Source organism: Acomys russatus, chromosome 27 (genome assembly GCF_903995435.1).
Source record: "Acomys russatus chromosome 27, mAcoRus1.1, whole genome shotgun sequence".
NCBI lineage: Eukaryota > Metazoa > Chordata > Mammalia > Rodentia > Muridae > Acomys > Acomys russatus.
The window spans coordinates 13,670,061-13,691,085 of NC_067163.1; the positions used below are offsets into that span (position 1 = coordinate 13,670,061).

The window sequence follows — 21,025 nt, forward strand, 5'->3', positions numbered from 1 at the left end:
TGATAGACATCTAGGTTTGCCCCATTTCCTAGCTATAGTCAATGAAGCAGCAACAAAAATGGGTGTGCAAACATCTGTAGGAGAGGGTGTGGAAGTCTTTGGGTATATGCCCAGAAGTGAAACACTGGGTCATATAGTAGTATTATTCTAAATTTTTTGGAACCCTCTTAACTGATTTCCATAATGGCTATTTATCAGCAGTAACTACATTCCTCTTCCCCCACATCCTTTCCAACATTTGTTATAAGATTTCCTGATGACAGGGACCATTCTGACAGGGGCAAAGTGGAATCTCAAGGTAGTTTTAATTTGCATAGCCCTGATGACTTAGGGATACTGGATAGTTTTAAAAATATGTGTTGGCTTTGTATTCTTTTTAAAAAAATGTTTATTCAGTTCATTAAACTATTCATCGATTGATAGCTTTATTTCCTTGGTATTTAATTTCTGCAATTCTTTGTAAATTTTGGATATTACCACTTGTCTAAAGTGTAACCGGTAAAGACTTTCTCCCTTCTGTAGGCTGTTGACTTTGCGTTTAGTTTCTCTTGCTGTGTCAAAACATTTTAGTTTCATGTGGTCCCATCTGTTGACACCTGGGTCCAGTTCCTATGCTATTGAAGCTCTGTTTAGAAAGTTCTTGCCCACCTCAGTATCATAAAGGTTCTCCTATGTTCTCTTTTTCTCTCTCTTTTATTTTATTTTATTTATTTGTTTGTTTGTTTTTGAGACAGGGTTTCGCTGTGTAGCCTTGGCTGCACTGGACTTGATTTGTAGACCAGGCTAGCCTCGAATTCACAAAAATCTGTCTGTCTCTGCCTCCTGAGTGCTGGGATTAAAGGCATGTGCCACCACGCCTGGCTTCCCTTATGTGTTTATCCAGCAGTCCCAGCATTTCAGGTTTTAAATTAAGGTCTTTCATCCATCTTGAGTTCTTTTCTGTACAAAGTCAGAGATAACAGTCTAATTTCATTCTTCTGAGTGAAAATCCAGTTGCTGAACAGGCTTTCAGTTTTCCACTGTGCATCTTTGATGAATAAACAAAAATCAGGCCAGGCATGGTGGCGCATGACTTTAATCCCAGCACTTAGAAGGCAGGGGTACACAAAACTGCCACTACTGTGGCCCAGGAGGTGAGGGTCCATCCCAAACTGGCAGCCAAATTTGGAGGTGGTGTGTATGTGGTGGTGGTTTTGGAGACAAAAAAAAAAAAAAAAATGCAAGACTGAGGGGACCTCAGATTGTTTTTCTGTGGTTTCAGAAAGCCACCGAGACCAGGAAATATATAGCAGGGCCAGAGTCTTTGCAGGACCATTGTATGAAGTTACAAAGATGCCTGGGTTGTGGTGGGGACCCCTGGATGCTAAGAGATTCAGGAGCCAAGAGATACTTGCCAAGAAGAGCTGCACACATACACGAAGTGGAGCCAACCCACGTGAGCAGTGTCTATTACGGGAGGCAAAGGTGGAGGAGCCAAGGCATCTAAGCCCTTAGAAAGTCAAGCCCCACATAACAGACACAGAGACACAAGGACTTGGTGTTTGCCCTATGAGGGTTCAGTCTTGTTTTGGTCCAACTTTTCTACATTATACCCCTATTCTTTCCCTTTTGCAATGGGAATGTATATTCTTTGCCAGCATATGGTGTAAGTATGTAATTTGCTTTTTAAAAATTTTACTGGGGGTCATAGGAGATTGCTTTGAGTCCCCTAAAGCCTGGAATTTTAAAGTGTAAAGACCATGGGAAAATTTGAAGTTGGTCTAAATGCATTTTGCACCATGAGATGCCCATGTGCCTTGAGGGCCAGGAACCTGAATGTGGTAGTTTGAGAAATGTTCCCCACAAGGAGACTTACGTATTTTTAAGCACTAGGAATCCAGTTGGTGGTGTAAGCTGATGCGTGTGTGCACACACGTGTGTGTGTGTGTGTGTAGGGGGGGGTACCATTAGGAGGGTTTGCAGGTTCATAATCTTGCTCTACTTCCTCACCAGTCTCCTCCTGCTTCCTGTGTGTGGAAGAAAAGTGGATCACCCAGACACCTGCTCCTGCCATCAGGCCACGCCTTCCCACTATTAATGGACTCTAACCCTCTGAAACTGTACGACAAAAATAAACCTTTCAATATTGAAGTCACTTTTGGTTAGATTTTTATCACAGAAACAGAAAAACAGCTAATACAAATGGTAAATGCAGGGTCCCCCCTTAAGAGGTTACTGGAAGCAACGTTTTGCCTTACTGCACGTGCACTCAAAACTAGTTCAGGCTGGATTTCTAGTCTTCATACCGGGATACATTGAGGATATACTGGAATAGAACAGTCTGTATTTGTTACCAGGGGAAACTCATCTACAGTCTTTCAGAGATGGAAGGACACACAGCCTAACGCAAGTCAGGGCAGAAGGGTTTGAGGCTGCTAGGTGTACTGTTAAGAGGGGTGTGTGTAGAAAGCACACACAGGTGAAGAAACCAGGCTTCAGAGTACACTATTTGCTTTTTGTTTTTTTGAGACAGGGTCTCTCTATGCAGCCCTGGGCAAGTGCATTATTAAAAGTGTATGTGTGTGTGTGCGTGCGTACGTGTGCGCGTGCGGGCGCAGTCCCAAACCAAATCAGGTTCCCAAAGTAACCTAGCTTTTATGCATCTCTGCCTCATTACTATGGGTGGAGTCATAGCTTATGAAGTTAGTATGGGCAGAAGACCATGGTTTGCTTGGAGTTGATGCAAAAGTGTATTGGATTGCCATGGGTCTGGTAGACAAGAGCTCCAAGGCAGATAATCATTTACAAACTTGATGTGTATTGGGACTTTGGAAGGGGAACATTCATCATGTGCCTTTTTTATGACAGTCCTTGGAAGCATGTGATTTGTGTTCTAGGTCCAGAGATGGGAAATCTTTAAAAAAAAAGTACATGCATGTCTGTATCATGTGCTTATACATGCGTGTCTGTATCATGTGCTTGCCTGGTGCCAGTGGAGGCCAGAAAAGGGCATCTGATTCTCCTGGAACTGAAGCTACTAATGGTTGTGAGCTGCCATGTGGGTGCTGGGATTCAAACACAGGTCTTTTGGAAAAGCAGCCTATGCCCTAACGGCTGAATTCATCCCCCAATGCTGGAGATGGAGACAGAGATGGAGGAGCTCTGAGCTGATGTTCAGATGAGGTTTTGGTCTCAAGAGCTGATGCTGCACTGGCCTAAGACTTTGGGAAGACACTGATATGTGGGAAAAGGATTTTTATTGGGGCTAGACGTTAGACTGGGTTGATGGTGGCCCTGTAATATGTCTGCATTTTAACTTCCAGAGCCTGTGAATGCCACATCTTATAGCAAAATGCATACCCTAGATTTTCCAGTCTGGCTCTAAATAAAATGACAATTTTTTTTCTCATAAATCATTCAAGGGCAAGTTTGAAAGAGGAGAGCACAGGGGTGACAATGATGGATTGACCATAAAATGTCCTCTACAGTTCATATTTGAATATGGTATCTAGCTGGTGGTACTGTTTGAGAGGTATTGGAACTTTGGTGACAAGATGCCTAGGTTAGGGCCCCAGAAATGGGGTGTGGGGTTACAGGCGTCACTTCTGGCCTGACTGCTCTGCTTTGTGACTGACAGTGAAACATAAGCAGAATTTCCCCACTCCCACCTCTCACCGTCTGCTGTCTCAGCCAGGGGCTGGTCCTTTGCCATGACAAGCACATGTTAGCTATGAGAAAAGTGATCCCTAAGAAAGAGACACTATCACACACTGAAGGTTATCTGGAGCCACCGGAACAGGAAGAGGCCAGCAAAGGCTCTCTTTTCAAACCTTTAGGGGAAGTACAATCTGGTCGATGTCTAAATTTCAATGTCTTGCCTTACAAATCATTTGTTATAGTTAGAGACTTTTCCTCCGTAGGGCTTTGTGTGTGTGTGTGTGTGTGTGTGTGTGTGTGTGTGTGTGTGTGTGATTCCACTAGTTGGCTTTGAACAGGCCCCCAGCGACATCAGCAGCAATGCCAACCCTCAGACCTCTGCATAGTCTGCCTTCTCTCTGCTTTACTTATACAGTGTTCCAGGATTTTATCTATGCTTAGAGGGAAAAAATGTATCCGTTACATTGTGCTGCATAGTTTTATGTCAACTTAAGAAAGCTAGAATCTCAACTGAGAAAATGTCTTTATAAGAGCAGGCTGTATGGCATGTTCTTTATTAGTGATTGATGGGGGGGAGGGCTCAGCCATTGTGGGCGGTGCCATCCCTGGGCTGGTGGTCCTGGGTTCTATAAGAAAGCAGGCTGAAAGTTGGGCGTGGTGGCATATGCCCATAATCCCAGCTGTGGGGAGGCAGAGGCAAGTGAAGCCAGATAACACAGAGGAACCCTGTCTTGAAAAACTTAAAAAACAAAAAAAAAAAAAAACAAAAACAAAAAAAAACAAAAACAAAAAAAAAAAAGAAAAAGAAAAGAAAAGAAAAGAAAAAAAAAAGAAGGAAAAGAAAAGAAAGAAAGAAAGAAAGAAAGAACTGAAAGCAGGCTGAGCAAGCCATCCCTCCATGGCCTCTGCATCAGCTCCTACCTCCAGCTTCCTGCCCCGACTTCCTTTGATGATGACCTGTGATGTGGAAGTGTGAGCTGAATAAAGCCTTTCCTCTCTGACTTGCTTTTTGCTCATAGTTCTTCATCACAGCAATTGTGACCCAAACTAAGACATTCATCTTTTGGGGAAGCAAAAATAACCCTTGAGTTTCACTTTGTCATAAGTTACAATGGTCTAGTGACAAACTTTCCAAACTACTGCTTTGGGTTAACGTCATTTCCTTGCATAAAGTTTTCCTGTGTTACCCAACGGCTTATTAAACCACAGCTCTCTTAGCCCAGCATTCATTCCCTTCCCACTCTGGTCTCATCCATCCTTTGCAGGATTTCCAAAATCATGCTTTCTTGGGTCCAGTGCTTCTGGGTATTAGTAAGCACTGCACACACAGATGAAAGGTAGGGCTTTTTGGTTAAATGAATGAGTTTACATTGAGCTTATGCCAGCATCTTTATTGTAAGTTTTCTGATAGTTTGCCAGTGTTCAGTATCAATCTTGAAGAAGCAACCAAAGCATGAAGCACCTTCTGAACCCACTTGCCCATGATGCTTGATGCTGGCTCTGCAGTGGCCACTTCAGCATTTCTCTGTTCCAACTTTATTCTCCATCCAAATATACCTGTTTATGGTAACCTGAGCCTGTTTTGTTTTTCCACGCATGTGCACACACACACACACACACACGCATGCACACACACATACACAGACAGTTTTGTGTGATTCTGAAATGGTTCATGAACTACACACACTATTTAATTTTACAAACATTTCCATGATGTTGAGTTTTGAACTCAGACATACTAGTGATGGTATACTATAGAAATATACCTTTAAGCCTAGGAAATATATCTGAGTAATGTTACAAAATATAGAAACTATAAAATCAACCAATTTAAAAATGCTGCTAGCTAATGTAAGAGGCAGCAACATCTCTCCTACCAGTGTGCATGTGTGCATTGCTTACACACACACACACACACACACACACACACACACACACACACACACGGTCCTTGGGACTCAAGAAATGTAGCTGCATTTCCATTCTGCCTGGCTCTGTAAGTTGCTCACTCTGTGGCTTAAAGGACCAGAGACAGCAGAGAGCTCAGCACAACTTAGCCAAAGGTCATTCGCCACAATGACCAGTACAGAAGGTAGAAATATTTGCCAGGGGAGAAGTATAGAGGAAGAAGGATAAGGTCATCAAACATATAATTAAATGGCTAAGAGAGCTGGATCCAGATGAAGCCCCAGCTGTAGGGTGAGGAGGGAGGGGCAAGGCAGGTCTCCCTCTCACCAGCCGTCCAAAGGGGACAGGTTGGCTGCTGTCTGGAAAACAAGGTAGACATCTGTCCCATGCTCTGTGTGGCAAACTATTGGGCACTTTCTTCTTACAGCGGAGGAAACAGCTACGAAGCGTTGCTGCTGCCATGAGTGCCCGTAACTGGTGCTCTTGTGCTTCTGTGGTAGAGGGCGTCCAGTGTGTAGCCGCTGAGGACAGACATCACAGCTGCTGGGCGAGTGAGATTTCCATCTGGGTGCTGCAGACACCAGACCATCGTCACATCCAGAGTCACGGGCCAGTCCATAGGAGCCTCAGTCACAGGCCTGCTCCAAGCTACCCCTTTCTTCATCCTCCATCTGTAACCAGCTCCAATCTAGAGTCTGAAAGTCAACAGGCACATTAAACTCTCAGTGGCCATGGCCATCGTTCCTCTTCAGGAGGCAAGCAACACAATCTAGAAGTACGTTTAAGGCTTATCAGCATCAGTCCTGTACTACAGGGCACCTTCGAGCCAAGTGAGATATATATTCAAATGAGCAGCAGATTTCCTCTGGACTAGCTGAAGTTCTGGGAACTCTGCTGTGGGATGTGGACGGTCATTTTAGTACCACCTGTAGCACAGAGCTCTCATTTATACATTGCAGGTAGGTGGTGATCATTTCAGTTATCTGTTTCCATGCCAACCAGACGAGGCTTCCCTTTTCTCTGATAAAGCACAAGCAAGTAGTGAGATGGAAGAAACGTACCAGGAGGTGAGAGGCAGCAAGAGTTAGGGAGGCTCACCCCTGAGGGACAGGTGAGCAGACTGGAGCTGATGGCAACTGGCAGCAGGGCTTCTTCAGATCCCCCCAAAGTTAGAAGTAAGAGAGGAGTTAGAGGATCGCGGTGGCAGGAAAAGGCTGTTCTGACACCTACGATCAAGTAAGCGCTGTCTGAAAGAACCTAAGTTGCAGCTAGATTTTCTTCAGGTCAGTTTCCCTGACACTACTGCTGCCTGTGACAAGTTTCGCTTGTGTCACAGAGTCTGGCACACAAAGATGTTTTGCAAAGGTCCCAAAGATAGGGAAGGGGTGTCTGGGGATGCCACTGCCACTTTACCAGGATTAAATCTCCTAAGGACTTAGATGATGAATGCATGTGGCATTTCGAAGCATGAAGTAATTGCAAAAAAAAAACTTTACAATGTATGAAACAATCATGAATCTCTGCCCAGCCAAAGCTGGCAGCAAACTGCCTTTCCTCCTCCTCCTCTCCTCTTTGCTGCAGAAAGGAAGGGAAGTGACAAGCTGGGGTCCCCGCAGGCTGTTACCGTGAAGCTTCTGTCTTGCTCCCTCACGGTGTCTTGTAGCGCGCTTTCTAGCCGGGTGCAGAGGGCGTGGGCTTCAGCCACCAGTTCTTCACTGAAGACAATGATGAGATTACCAGAACAAGGTCAACAGGATCTTACCAGAGTCAACAAACTTTTAAAAAACATGCTAAAGAGCTTTTTAATACCGTCCTAAAAACAACACAAGAAGCATATGTGTCTTAAAGCGCCACATGACTGACTAGTGATTTCATGTGTCTATACTCTACAGATGAGAGATAACACTGCTGAAAATATGGAACGGTAAACAGATATTCACACAGTGAAAAAAGATTTATTTTATAATATGATCATGGGTGCTTGCCTGCATGTGTGTCTGAGGACAATGTACATGCAGTGCCTATGGATCCTTGGAGCTGCGGTTACAGCAGTGTGAAGTGCCATGTGGGTGCTGAGATCTGAACTCAGGTCTTATGCCACAATAGCCAGTATTCTTGGCTGTTACCTGTTGTGCTGTCTTAGCTCCAAGATTTCTTTTTGATTTACAGATAACCAAATTTCTATCCAAAGTGCCAAAAATCCAAAAATGTTCATCATCTGTTCAGAAAATATTATCTGTGTTCTAAAGTTTTGTTGTTGTTGTTGTTGGTTTGGTTTTGTTTTTGGCAGTGCTAAGCCAAGTGTTCTACCCCTGAGCTGTAGCCTCAGCACACACTTTTTGAAATGTAAAAAAACAAATCAAGAATTTTTTTTCCCCCAAGACAGGGTTTCTCTGTGTAGCCTTGGCTGTCCTAGACTTGCTTGTAGACCAGGCTGGCCCTGAACCTATAGTGATCCACTTGCCTCTGCCTCCAAAGTGCTGAGATTAAAGAAGTGCGCCACCATGCCTGGCTCCAAATCAAGAAATGTATGAGCTTCTGCAGCACAGTTAGAAAAATCAACTAAGTAATTGGCTTTCTATCATGGTCTATCTTTATGACACAGGGCAAGCCCAAAACATTGTTGCTTCCTAACCATACAGACGGGGACAGGCAGTCATCCTTACCTCTGCTCAGAGGCTAACCTTTCTGAGCTCAGAGGATATCACTGGAGGAAAAGTACCAAGAGACAGAGCCCCAGACTCCCCTTCTCCTTCAAAATGTAACAGTCAGTGTGGGAAAGAACCAAGAGCATGTCCACAGGGCTCCTCACCAGCCTAAAGGCTCCCTGTCAGCTGCAGAGCACAGAGAGGCACATGATTCTGGGGTCTGACCTCCAGAAGCTTGCAAGAGATGGGATAGGGAACAAAGACTCCACAGAAACGTATAATTAAGCACCAAAGACTACACACTCCTTAGGATCAAGAATAGGAGTTTTCAAAACATCCTTGTTGTTAATTAATTTATGTTAGAAAGTTTGCCTGTTTTTACTGTGGCAGCTCCATGGCTTCTGCATATGTACAGACTGTACAGTCAACACTATGTCTAACTACAGAAAATTTTTATCATCCCCTGAGTAAACCTTACAGGCATTAGTAGCCAGGTCTTCCCTCCCCACACTCACTGCAGAGCGTCACCCACTTCCTTATCACCAGGAACTGCTTAAAGCATCTGCAATGCAGAGGCGCAGTATGTGGAAGATGTGAGCAATGGCAGTGGAGATGAGTGAACCCCAAGAAGGGACCAATAGTGAGTATGAAGGACAGGAAGCAGTGTGCCCCACAGGTAGAAACCACCACCACAAAATCTGAGGAAGGAGGGTACGCCTTGTCAGAAAGCAAGTCTTTGGACGTCAGTATGCAGCAGAACAAGTCAAAGGACTAACTGGGTACCCCTCAATTCAGAGGGTCTCTGACAGGACCTTAGAACCTGTATTGTTATTGTTGTTGCTGTTACTTCAGGTTGGACTAGCCTAAGGCAAGCCATTCGTAAGAGATGACGGACCAACCCAAGAACCACACCAAGGTGTTCACGGATGCTTACAAGCTTAAACATGGTCTTGAATGGAGAAGAAACCCACTGTTAGTTCCTAACTAAACCACTCGGTCAGAATGTCACTCTAGGTAAACAGAAGACTTGGCTAGAAGTTAAGAGTCAGGAAGTAAAAGAGAAGCTAACGGCTTTGCCAGGGAAGGGCTAGAGTATCTGTCCGGAAAGAGAAAAGACCTGGGAGATGGCTCAGCACGTAAAGGTACTTGCTGCCAAGCCTGGTGACCTGAGTTCATTCCCCAGCACCTACATGGTGGGAGGAGGGACCCAGCTCCCACAGGTTGTCCTTTGACCCTGACAGTGCACCTTGGCACACCCTCCCACATGCAGAAATTTAAAAGACAAAAAAAAAAAAAAAAAAAAAAAAGGAAAAGAGGTGAATGAGAGAGGTACTGAGTGGAAGAGCAGTCTAGTCACTTTAGAGCCATTAAATAATTCCCTCATGTTGTAGTGATCCCAACCATAACGTTATTTTCATTGCTATCTCATGACTGTAATTTTGCTACTGTTATGAATCATAATGTAAACAGCCGATATGGAAGACATCTGATAGTGACCCACAAAGGGGTCATGACCCACAGGCTGAGAACCATTGCTCTAGACAGAGGTGCCTGGGAAGCAGAAGGCCAGGGCCCCAGGTGTGACAAAGAGGGCACATTCTGAAGCAAGTTCTGAGGCTCAGTTACCGCAATGTACAGCACAACTAATAATTTCAGTGTTCTCATTAGGCAACTGGTCATCCAACTCTTGGGTGGGGAAACTAGTTAGCAACTGACAAGAGACTATAGGAGCAGAATAAAAAAAACCATGTCTGTGTCCACAGGACCTGACAAACACAAACCAGATCCTCAGGTGGGAGTGATTGGTAACAAGCACACACACCCATTCCCAGTCTCCACGTGTGCCTTTGAATTACGCTCGGCACTGTCAAGCATAGCTTACCTTTTCTTGGCCGATTCAGGTAAGCTGTCACAGGCACTGGAAGGCTGGGACATTAGCTGACCAGGGTGACTAAGCCGAGACACATTCATGCTATCTGGGCTTCCACTCACTGGACCTCGGACTTTGCTCTGAATGACAATTAAAAAAGAAAGGATAGTCAACAAAATTATGGAGTCAGCAGCTCAGTGTTACGAGTGCATACTGCTCTTGCAGAGAACTGGGGTTTGGGTCCCAGCACCCACGCTGAGTGGCTCACAACTGCCTATAACTTCAGTTCCAGGGAGATCCAATGCCTCTAGGCCCCTCAGACTTCTGCACTCATGTGCACATACCCACACGCAGACACATGCACACACACACACACACAATTAAAGATAAGATAAATCTAAAGAAGAGGAAGACATTTTTGCTCTTTTCCAAGTGGGAAACTAGGATTTGCAAAGAGGTTGTAAGTGAAGAACGCTGAGATGCTTGGATGTCTAGGGTCACTATAGCCAGCCCTCCTCAGCTAGAGGCTCAGTCAGAGGCTCCTGGCCACCTCCTCATGCCTACAGCCTAGGACCAGGGCCTGCATCCAGTCCCTTAGCCCCACTAGCCTCTTCTCCAGGTGAGCCTCGGGCCACTTCTCAGCTGAGTTGTCTCATAAACTCTTCACTGTCCCTGCCCTCAGCTCTCAGGTTGGGGTCCCTTTCTGGCTCCATACCCTCCCCTCTGGCTAACCACCAAGGTCCACCTTCACCAAGCCTTTTAAGTCAGCAGCTTTGTACTGTTCTTCACCCTTCTGCTGTACCACCTGTGGAGAGATGCCCCGGACGCACGTCTCCTCCATTTCTACCCTAGAGACACAAGCTTGGAAGGTCATTCCATATGGACGGGCTCCCACCGCTGGTGTGGCCTACTCCTCACAGGGCTCTCAGCGACTTGCTGCAATGCTTTTGTCTCTCGGTGCTGAGGTTTGAGACAGTGTTGCTTTCTGCCTTTCTCTCAGTGCAGGGGTTTGAGACAGTGTTAAATCTTGTCTCTAGCTACAACCTGATTGTTTTCTCCTGAAGTAGCTTCATTAGAAAAGGGAAGAAAGAACCATTTAGTATTTTTCCTTATACTGTAAGACTAAGGGGTGACCCACACAAGCCAGTGCTAGTCCCGTCCAGTCTCACCCTCAATGAAAGCCTATAACAACTGCTCCAATCCACTTTTTCCATCTAGACTCTATTTCGGCAGCACACACTCTTCTGGGATGTGCCCATCACCATGTCACTCTAATGCATTATCCAGAACCGTTTCTGGTTACTCCCTCACTTCTAAGAAAGCGGGGGTTCCTGCCCTGAATTCACATGCCACAACTTCTGCAAACTGCAGGGCTGTGTATTTCTTTAGTAAGTCTTCTTTAGCCAGCGCGTATTATCTCAATTTCCCCATTCCCCTCCTTTCTTACAGGAGGAGATATCCCCCACCCCCATCCCCAGGCAAATCCATCAATGATGCTCCTGATTCTGATTTCCTGCAGCTCTCAGGAGTGACCACAAACTGTCCCCCTGCCGCTGTGAATCTCTCAAACTCCTGTTTGATCTATAGAGATGCTCCAATTTTAAGAATCTTTACAGGGGCTGGAGAGATAGCTCAGTGGTTAAGAGTACTGTCTGTTCTTTCAAAGGACTGGGGTTCAATTCCCAGCACCTGTATGGAAGTTCACAACTGTCTGTAACTCCAGTTCCAAGGGATCTGACACCTTCACACTAATGCACATAAAATTAAAAAAAAAAATAATTGTTTTTTAAAAAAAGAATCTTTACAAAGCACCATTTTTATATCTTGCTTCTGTAATAAGCTACCTATTTTTCTTACCCTCTTTGGGATTGTTTTGATATCTGAGGCAAGGTGTAGTCCAAGCTAACCTTGAACTATGATATAGTTTAGGCTGGCCTGAAGTCATCATCCTGCTGTCTCAGCAAGGGCTCTGTGTGTGTGTGTGTGTGTGTGTGTGTGTGTGTGTGTGTTGCTAGGACTGGACCTAGGGCCTTATGCTCGAGGCAAGCATCTCTCTGCTGAGCTTCATCTCCAGCTCTGAACACGTTCTTATAGGAGACACTCAGATGAGAAACACTGATGTCAACTGAAGACACAGACACAGAGCAGAAGGTGTGAAGCACTGATGCTGGAAGAGGGCAGTGGCAGTGGGAGTGGAAGTGGGGGCTCTGCCCTGGATCCATCAGAGGGGAAACCAAGCTGCCGACACCTGCGTTCTTAGCTTCTCGCCTCTGAAGCTCTGAACAATGTCGGCTGCTTGGAGCCCCTCCACTTGTGGTAATTACAGCAGCTTCGTGTGTAAATAAAAACACGTCACACAAACTCTCCCTTCAGGGAGCCTCCCTGGCCACTCTATGTCATAAATGCTCGCTGATAAAGCAGCCTGAGTCGAGGGGCCTGTGCCTCCTTGGAGAGCAGTGGCAGTGCGTGGGGAAGAAGACCTGAGAGCCAGGAGCAAAGGGCAGAGGTCACTCACGCAGGCGATCTTTAGGAGATTCCAGAGCTCCCTCTGCCGCTTCTCCTGAAGCCGGACCACAGTCCTCTCATCCTCGTTCATGAGGCTCACCACCTCTTCCACCATGGGCAGCAACTCCAGTGCCTTCTGCTTACAAACCACGGTTTTACTGTAAGGAAGATATGAGTCATACTCCCACAAGCTCTGGGCTGGCCCAGCATTGCTTCCAACTATGATGGGTCCTACCGGCAACCATAGATTGTTTCTTCACTGTGTAGGCAAATCAGGGCAGGCAAGAGCACTCATCTACCCCTCGGCTTAGCTGTGACTCCACATCCTGTCCTGGAGTGGGAGAGGGCGTGCCTACCTGAGCTGGATATAAATCATCCGCACTTTCTTCTCGAAGCTTTGGATTGCCTGAAGCAGCAGTCGTACCATTTCCTGACTATCGCCTTCTGTCCTTTGGTCTGCAGAGGAAAGGGGCAGAGTTCCTCCTACTGGCCTCCAGTGTAGACCAGTATCTCAAAGATAAGGCAAAATGGGGCCAGGCCCAGAGCACCCACCTCTTGGCTTCTCTCGTAGTCTTCTATAGAGCTCCCTGGCTTGCTCCTCTCTGTAAGAGAGAAAAGGCTAGGTTCAAGGCCTGCCAAGGACACTTAAAGCACCAGATTGCTAATTCTTGCCAGCAGAATTGCTACTTTTTAGACTATTGGTCATACAATTTCAATGGGGAAAAAGCCACCAGTTTGGGTAATATTTATAAAACTCAAATGGCCCAAACAAGAGCAAACCTAAGGGTTATATTCTTCCTCTGCCTAGCTACAAGAGTGACCCAAGCTGCTACTTCTGGACCTAACCAAGAAAATACTTGGCCCCAAAACAAACAGGTGGGCTGGCCACAGCTTCGGAAGAAGGCTATAACTGATCTTGGTTGCACACACAGTCTGAGCACCCAGGAAGCTGAGGTAGTAGGATTCTGTAAATCTGAGGCAAGTTTTGACTACCTATCAAGTCCCAGGTCAGTCAATACTACAAAGTGAGATCCTGTTTGGAAACAAACCCATGCTTGCATGTGCGCACATACAGATGCATACATATATGTACACATGTACACACACACACACACACACACACACACACACACACACACACACACGAGTCTCGTTTGGAAACATGAAGAGAGTAAATGGTTAAAATATACAAAGGAGAACAAATATTTTCAGACTTCTCACCCTTAAGAATTCTAGTAAGAGCATCGGGGACACATCACTCCAGGTAACAGGACACTTAATAGACTGACCCGCCTCCCTGGACCCCTAATGTCAGCACACAGGGTTGCATATTGGTCTCGAGGGAGGATGGATCTGTGTGGACGCCTTGATCCCTCTTGGACACAGCAAGCTCCTCCCTCAGTTCTACTTCCTGCTCTGGAAGACACACCTAGACAGGGCTGGGCAGGATGAGCAGGGATGCCTGCTGCCCATAGGAAAGATCGGGTGTGTGTGTGTGTGTGTGCGCATGCGCGCACGCACGCCACAGCCTTTAAAAGTGGTTGGCTGCTTCTAAAATATGTACTTTGAATAGCTCCTTATACTTGTGCTGGGTCACTTTTCCTCATCACTTCATGGGTCTGGATGCCAAGGCTCAGAGTGACAGACAGCCATTTGTCTCAGCTCATCCCAGGGACTGTGCCAAGACGATTAGGCAGAGGACATGCCTTGCAGGGCCTGAGACGATCCTGACACACTGGGAACTCTCTGGGTACAGTGTGGTCCCTCCCCGGTTGTACTCACAGGTCATCCAGAGTACCCCCCTGCTTCCGACCCATCGGGCTCCTCTGCAAGTCCACAATGTCAGTCTGCAGGGCCATCATCCGCTCTACTAGATTCTTCACGTCGTCCTCCTGATGGAAAAGCTGAGCTCACGTCAACTGATGTAAAAGGGCAACCCTGAGACAATAGCTGTGCTCAGGCAGGCTGGGGCACCTTCAGGTCACTGGCTAGGAGGAATGTGGGCTCAGGAGTAAGATGGTCCAAGCTTGGCTCTCATGTCTACCACTTTCTAGCTGTGAGACCTTCAGCAGTTACAGAACCGTAAGCCACAGTCTCCTCGTCTATTAAGCAAACTTCCAATAGGGCTTAACTGCAAAGTTAAAACCAACAGATTAAGCGTGGTACCTGGCAGAGAAGACACCCAGTGCATATTACGATGTCTTCTCTTACTGTGTATACCCAAAGCAGGTGCTACAGCTGAGTGTCAAACTGGTGAGGAAAACACACACACTTCCTCAGACTTACAAGAAACTGTATGTAGGACAAACTCATTTAACTAAGATTTATTACTCTCTGTGTGTGCATAAGTCCATGCATGTGTATGCTGGCCTCTGTGTACCATGGTGCCTATGTGTATGTAGGTAAGAGGACCCTTTTAGGAGTGTGTTCTCTCACTCTGTGTTTCTGAGGCAAGCCTCTCTTGTTGGTTCCGAGACTGTGTACTCCAGGCTAGCTGGCCTGGGAGCTTCTAGGTAATTGTCTCTGCCTCCCGTTTGCTATAGGAGCCGTGTGATTACAGATGCCTTGCTGTCACCGGCTTTTACAACAGTGGGTTCTGAACATCAGACATCAGGCTTGCAGCAGCAAGCACCTATACCCACTGAGCCGTTTGCTGGCCTCACATCTATGTGCCTTTAAGCATTCATTCCCTTATTATGTCTCATATTCATTCACCTATTAGGTCTCATTTATCGTTAGGTACTAAGCCACAGAGGTAAAGTCCCTTCCCAGTGCACTCGCAGTAAAGAGGGAAGAGCTCCGGCACGCAGGGTCTCAGCTCTGTGCACCATGCACTGAGTTACGCTTGCTTCCCTAACCTGGTGAAGAGGGGTTCTCAATGGTACCTCATGCATGCCATCCTGAGAGTTCTGCTCAAACCGTTTCTTCCTTATAATACTTCGTGTTTCAACAAGTTCCGGCGGGAACCTTTGTGAAGAGGGAGGGCTGATCCCCGCTTCAAAGCCCATTTTAATAGCAGGAGGCCTTGGCTCTCCCAAGGGCACCTGACAGTTTTGCTTCTTTCCTAAATCTGGACCAAGCCTGCTTGGCTCTCACAGCAGGGCTCCCTGCACTTACTACTCTGTTTCCTTCCAGAAGTCTGGTTGGGGTCAAAGGATGTGGTGAGGAAACCTTTAGTTTGGACATAGCGGCTCCAACCAGCACTGGATAAGGAAGTGGAAAGTGCAAGAAGAAAGCTCCAGCCACACGGTGAGCACAGAGCCCTGGGTGAGTCTCCTACCCGCCCACACAGCTCCACAGCCTGCTCCATCTCCCGCCAGGCCAGCAGCAGCTTATCAGATGCTGGAAAAGAAATGGGAAAGACAACAACGGAAAAAAAAAGAGAATGAAACCAAAAATACTGTACAAACCAAAACAGAAGTTAAAAACTGAATCATAAGAAGGCAAAGAAACTTGGGACGGAGAGGAGAGGGGAGGAGGCAAGTGTCTTCAAGCACAGTGCAGGGGACACTCACTGATCCCAAACTCTGTCTGCTCTCTGTATTTCTCCAGGTCAATCTGGATGCTGGTTTTAAAGAAATCCAACTTGGCCTTGAGCTGCTGTGCCATAGAGGCCATGGCGTTCTTCATCTTGGAGAGGCAGCTGTTATTCCGAAGGAGATTCATCCTGCAGGGATGATAAGGAAAAGAAACAGAGCCTTGGGACACATTTGGCATCTAAGTACACTTCCTGTATAGGGGCAGAAGAGCCCTTTGCCCAGGGAGGCTCGGCTATGATCACTTAGTCGCACTGTTACCAAAACAGTCTCCTAGAATCAAAAGGACAGTTTCCTGGCCCACACCAACATGTGAAGGCCCATACTGAAGTTGAGGTTGGTTAGAGTACTACACATAGGCCCAATATATTCATCCTGATTAGCGAATCCACCAGTGAGTCCCAGTTAACTGGTGTTGCTAACCCAAGGCTCACTAAGCTTCTCCCAGCTCTAAACTCCATGCAGCTGAGCCACCCAGGCCCAAGACCTGCACTCCTGACCCATTCGCTAACCCCTGGCCTTAGCAAGAGCCTCCCTCCAGCCAGCCCACCCAACCACTCCTTGTCGTCCAAACCAGAGTCTCCGCGTGTCCCTCCTAAGAGTTACTTCTGGCTCCCTGCCTCAACCACCTCTCTAGACTCAGAGCCAACAAGCAATTTTAAATACATGAAACCAGCCTGGCACAGTACATGGCAGCTCGTTGTCCCTGCTGCAGCCGGTTGCAGTCTTCCTTCAGCATTTGGATGCTGTGCCAGACTTGGCCCCACACTTTCCTCAGCTGGAAGAAGGAGAGGTTCCGCTTGGGCTCCTGAACTGGAAACAAACGGTTGTTGGAGAGTAACTCAGCCACAGGGAACCACACATCCTGCCACACAGCATAGCTAGTATTTTTTTTTAAGTTATATAATTGCTATACTGTTACATAATTTTACAGGCACTGTGGTTCAACATTAGTTTAAACACTTTGGTGTTCCACTGGCAGTACGGATGGCCGACAAAAAGCTTCCGATCTGATTTGGAGACATCCAAGGAGTCATGCACGGTGACATAGACCAGCACGTGGTGGCTGAGGCAGGGGATGTGCTGGGAGATTGAGGCAGGCTAAGGTTCCACAGTTAGCTCGGCTCCTGCTATGGACCACTTGGAGAATTGATCACAAGTATACAACACTCACATATTTTCAACAGAAGCTCTTGTTGTCACATTTAAAGATGTATGAGATTTTCATGAGAGATGAAAATACCCCATTGAGTGAGATGGCTCAGTGGGTAAACGCCCTGGCCACACATGCCTAGTGAGAGTTCAATCCTCGGGACCCATATAAAGGTAGAAGGGGAGAACTGATTGCATGAAGCTGTCCTCTAACCTCTGCATGTGGCACGTACGTGCCCCCCCCCCAACAATAACAAAGAGATTAATTAAGCAAGTACTTGAAAGTGCAGTCAAAAGAGCTAAAAATGTTTAAATAATCAAGAAGGCTGGGAGCTCTTTGAGACATTAGATCTTTGATCTGTTTATTCCAAGTGTGTATTTGTGAGGTATGGGGAATAGGTATGCTATTAAAATGTTCAAAAACAATTGTGCAATGGAACACTATACAGCTATTCGAAACAAAACAGCTCTGTGTGTCCCAATAGGAAGTATGAGGAAGATGAAAAGAACATATTGAGTGAAAAAGGATACAGAATAGTATATAGTCATGGTACCCCCCCCTTTTTTTTTTTTAAAGGGGAATAACCAAGCATTTGATTACAGTGCTTTTACTGCAAGGCAAGCTTATTGGCTGGGGAAAAGAGCTAAAGCGTTTTCTCTTTATTGTATATACCTTTGTTTGTTTTTTGAGACAGGGTCTCTCTGTGTAGCCTTGGCTGTCCTGGACTCCTTTTGTATACCAGGCTGGCCTCGAACTCACAGTGATCCGCCTGCCTCTGCCTTCCAAGTGCTGGGATTAAAGGCATGAGCCATCACACCCAGCTCTCACTGTATATTCTTTTTTGGGTATCTTTTAAGGTTTTATGTTCTGTTTTTGTATCATGTACATATATTACCTTTTTAAAAAAACAGAGTCTCATGTAGACCAAGCTGAGTTTGAACTTGCTATGTAGCTGAACTCATGATCTTCTTGCCTTTACTCTCCAACATACATTAGTTATTAAATATAAATGCAATCTCAAAAATGAATCACAGAAGTAGGTGGCATTCCCTATTGGTCTACTACTCTAGTGAGAGGCGGTTAACCAATAACCTCGCAGGGACTATTCTCTGCACATCCCAAATAAAGAGGCGTTAGACACTCAGAACCAGAAAAACAGGTTCCCTTCCTGGCTCTCCCTCCAACTTTATCCTAAATACCACAGCCAATTGATTTAACAAACAGTGTACTTACGGATACAGCTCACACTTTCAGGATGGGATCGGGGGGCGATTTGAGTCTCATAGGTGATTTTACTGTTGTCAAAGAGAAAAACAAGATCCATGTCCAACGTGAGGCCCTCATTTGGCTGCAGAGGGACAAGAACACAGTGAGATCTGTGCATTCCACCTTTCCTTTCCAGCTATACAGGATCAGCTAGTGCACTTCCAACTGCATACCGAGGACATCACTGCAGCCTATGAAGCACACGTGACTCAGCCTGCTTTCTGTCCTGCTCTTTGTATCCAAACCTGCCTCTAACATACATCATGTTCTATTTTATTCTGGTTGCTTCTCCTGTGAACTGCACAAATCGCACTTCCCTGTGCAAAGACCGTTTCTCATATGTTAATGGGATCTCCAGCGTTGCTCCATTAACTCCTTAGGGCAGGCACCATGTCACACATTGATGGGGTTAGCCCAGGGGCCCTGTACAGCCGTGTAGTCATAAATAGCTTTGGTTGACCAGATAGCCAGAAGAGCAGAACATGGTTTTGACAATGGAGGTACAGGAAAGTGTTAGTGGTCTGGAAGTGATGAGCTGACCATAGAATGATGAGCCTTCTAGTAAGCAACATGGGACTCCTGACCCATCAAGCAATTGTACACTGTGTTATTAACCGCTTGTCATGGTAGAGTAGTAATGCAGAGTGCTCATAACATCCTAGGAGACCAAGTCAGAGGGAAACATGGCAGGCAGGGTGCAGGAAGCCAGGCATCACCTTGCTGTCTGAGATACACTGGGTAGCAGGCTTGTCAGGAAGCAGCACCAGCCCTGCCTCTTGCAGCAGCTCCTGGTCTTTCTCTAGGATTCCAGTGTCTTCCCGGATTCTGGTCTTTAAGCTCTGCAGACTCTCATCCTCTGTCACAGGGTATGTGTGAATGGTGCCTGTGACCATGTTCAGGATGTGAACCAGCTGCAACACAACCCAGATGTTACTGGAAAAAAAATTCTCTTAAAGTTTATTTACCTTATGTGTATGTCTGTATACTGGGAGAGGGAAGCACAGTGCATGTGTGGCGATCAGACAGCAATTTGAAGTTGGTTCTCTCTTTCTCCTATGTAGGTGTAGGGTTGATCTTGGGTTGTCAGGCTTGGCCACATGTTATCTTTACCTAATGAGCCATCTCATTATCCCAGAAAACAAAATTCTTTACAAGAGGCCCATGCATTTTCTAAGACTCTTTGCTACCCCTAGTTTGAGTAACATTTTTCTCAACAGAACTGGCAACCAGTGTCAGACAGCCCAGTTTTCCTGTCCTCTTATTTTAGCCCAAAGACTCATAGCAGCTTGAATTTCCTCACAAAGCCAAGTGGCTCAGGACCTGCTATGTCCCCCTTCTTCAGAAGAACTGTGTCCCACTGGGGAACCACAGCTGCTGCCTCAGGGCTGCCTTGGCTCTGTTCTTACCTTCAAGTTCAAGATGTCATCCAGGGCTCTGAAACAGCCATTGGGACCGTACTGGGGATCCGTGCCCCTTTGTCGAGCATGCCACGTGAGCATCAGCTGCAGCCACTTCTCCAGGCGCTCAGCCAGGACCCTGAGGGAGCAGAGGCAAGAGAGGTCTAAGCCAGGCTACCTTGGTGTGCAAATCTCAAAGCACAGCCTTGGCTGATAGCTCTGCTGGCTCTGCAAACACAGGAACACCCAATGGATGTCCATGCCAGTGTTCAAACTCCTCCTGCTGCCCCTACACTGCCCGCTTAGGGCCAACCCCAGGTGCCTCTGCTCTGCCTAATCAGTCCCTGTTGAGCTTTCTCTTCTTTACCTGCCCATGTCCTTTATATCTAACTCTCTCTACCCTCCCCCCAACTGTAGGACATCCAAAGTCACTCCACACAGCTGTAATCCACATGGCTCCTTCCTCTGTCCCTGACTATGTGCAGTTGTCATCAACCTGGAGCTTTCTTCTGTATTATGACCCAATTCTGATTCATTAATCAACTGCTTATACTCTAGCTCTAAGACTAGACCACACTGACATTCAAACCTCAAAAATGTATTGGTTTAGGCCAAATAAGGAACACAGAGGAATAAGTCATAATCCCTACCCTTAAACGGCTTCCTGTGGAGTAAGAGACAAACCCTATGCTGAAGTGAATATACTTCAAACTAGAGCCCTGTTGTAGTCAGCTTCAGCTGCCAATGTCAAAACCACAGTCACCTGGGAAGAGGAAACCTCAAATGAATTTCCTTTAAAAAGTTGGCTGGTGGCCATGTCTATGAGGCGTCATACTTGCTAACTGACACAGGGAGTGCTGAGCCTACTGTGGGCAGGTGGGCCTGGGCTATGTAAGAAAGCCAGAGGGAACAAAGGAATAAGCAGCACCCTCTATGGTCTTGGTTCAGTTTCTGCTCCAGGTTCCTGCTTTGAGCTCTTGTCTGAACATCCCTCAAAAATAGGCTTTCACAGTGTTTATCATGGCAATGGGAAAGCAACAGAAAATAAACTAGAACAAGACCACTAAGGACAATAAGACAACAGCAACAATAAACAAAGCCAGGGA

General features: G+C 46.3%; 1 protein-coding gene across 1 annotated transcript in view; it reads right to left on the minus strand.

The window, feature by feature from the left end:
* Positions 1 to 5,770: 5,770 nt before the first annotated feature.
* Positions 5,771 to 21,025, minus strand: part of Ikbkb (inhibitor of nuclear factor kappa B kinase subunit beta) — a 53,027-nt gene continuing 37,772 nt past the window's right edge. Inside the window, exons 10-22 of the mRNA XM_051170039.1 lie at positions 19,929 to 20,058; positions 19,239 to 19,433; positions 18,490 to 18,604; positions 16,793 to 16,916; positions 16,083 to 16,234; positions 15,848 to 15,909; positions 14,350 to 14,459; positions 13,120 to 13,169; positions 12,924 to 13,023; positions 12,578 to 12,725; positions 10,075 to 10,202; positions 7,169 to 7,259; positions 5,771 to 6,239 (exon numbers count right to left, since the gene is read on the minus strand). Coding sequence (XP_051025996.1) covers positions 6,171 to 6,239; positions 7,169 to 7,259; positions 10,075 to 10,202; positions 12,578 to 12,725; positions 12,924 to 13,023; positions 13,120 to 13,169; positions 14,350 to 14,459; positions 15,848 to 15,909; positions 16,083 to 16,234; positions 16,793 to 16,916; positions 18,490 to 18,604; positions 19,239 to 19,433; positions 19,929 to 20,058 — 1,474 coding nt within the window. The 3' untranslated portion in view covers positions 5,771 to 6,170. The remainder of the gene's footprint in view (positions 6,240 to 7,168; positions 7,260 to 10,074; positions 10,203 to 12,577; positions 12,726 to 12,923; positions 13,024 to 13,119; positions 13,170 to 14,349; positions 14,460 to 15,847; positions 15,910 to 16,082; positions 16,235 to 16,792; positions 16,917 to 18,489; positions 18,605 to 19,238; positions 19,434 to 19,928; positions 20,059 to 21,025) is intronic.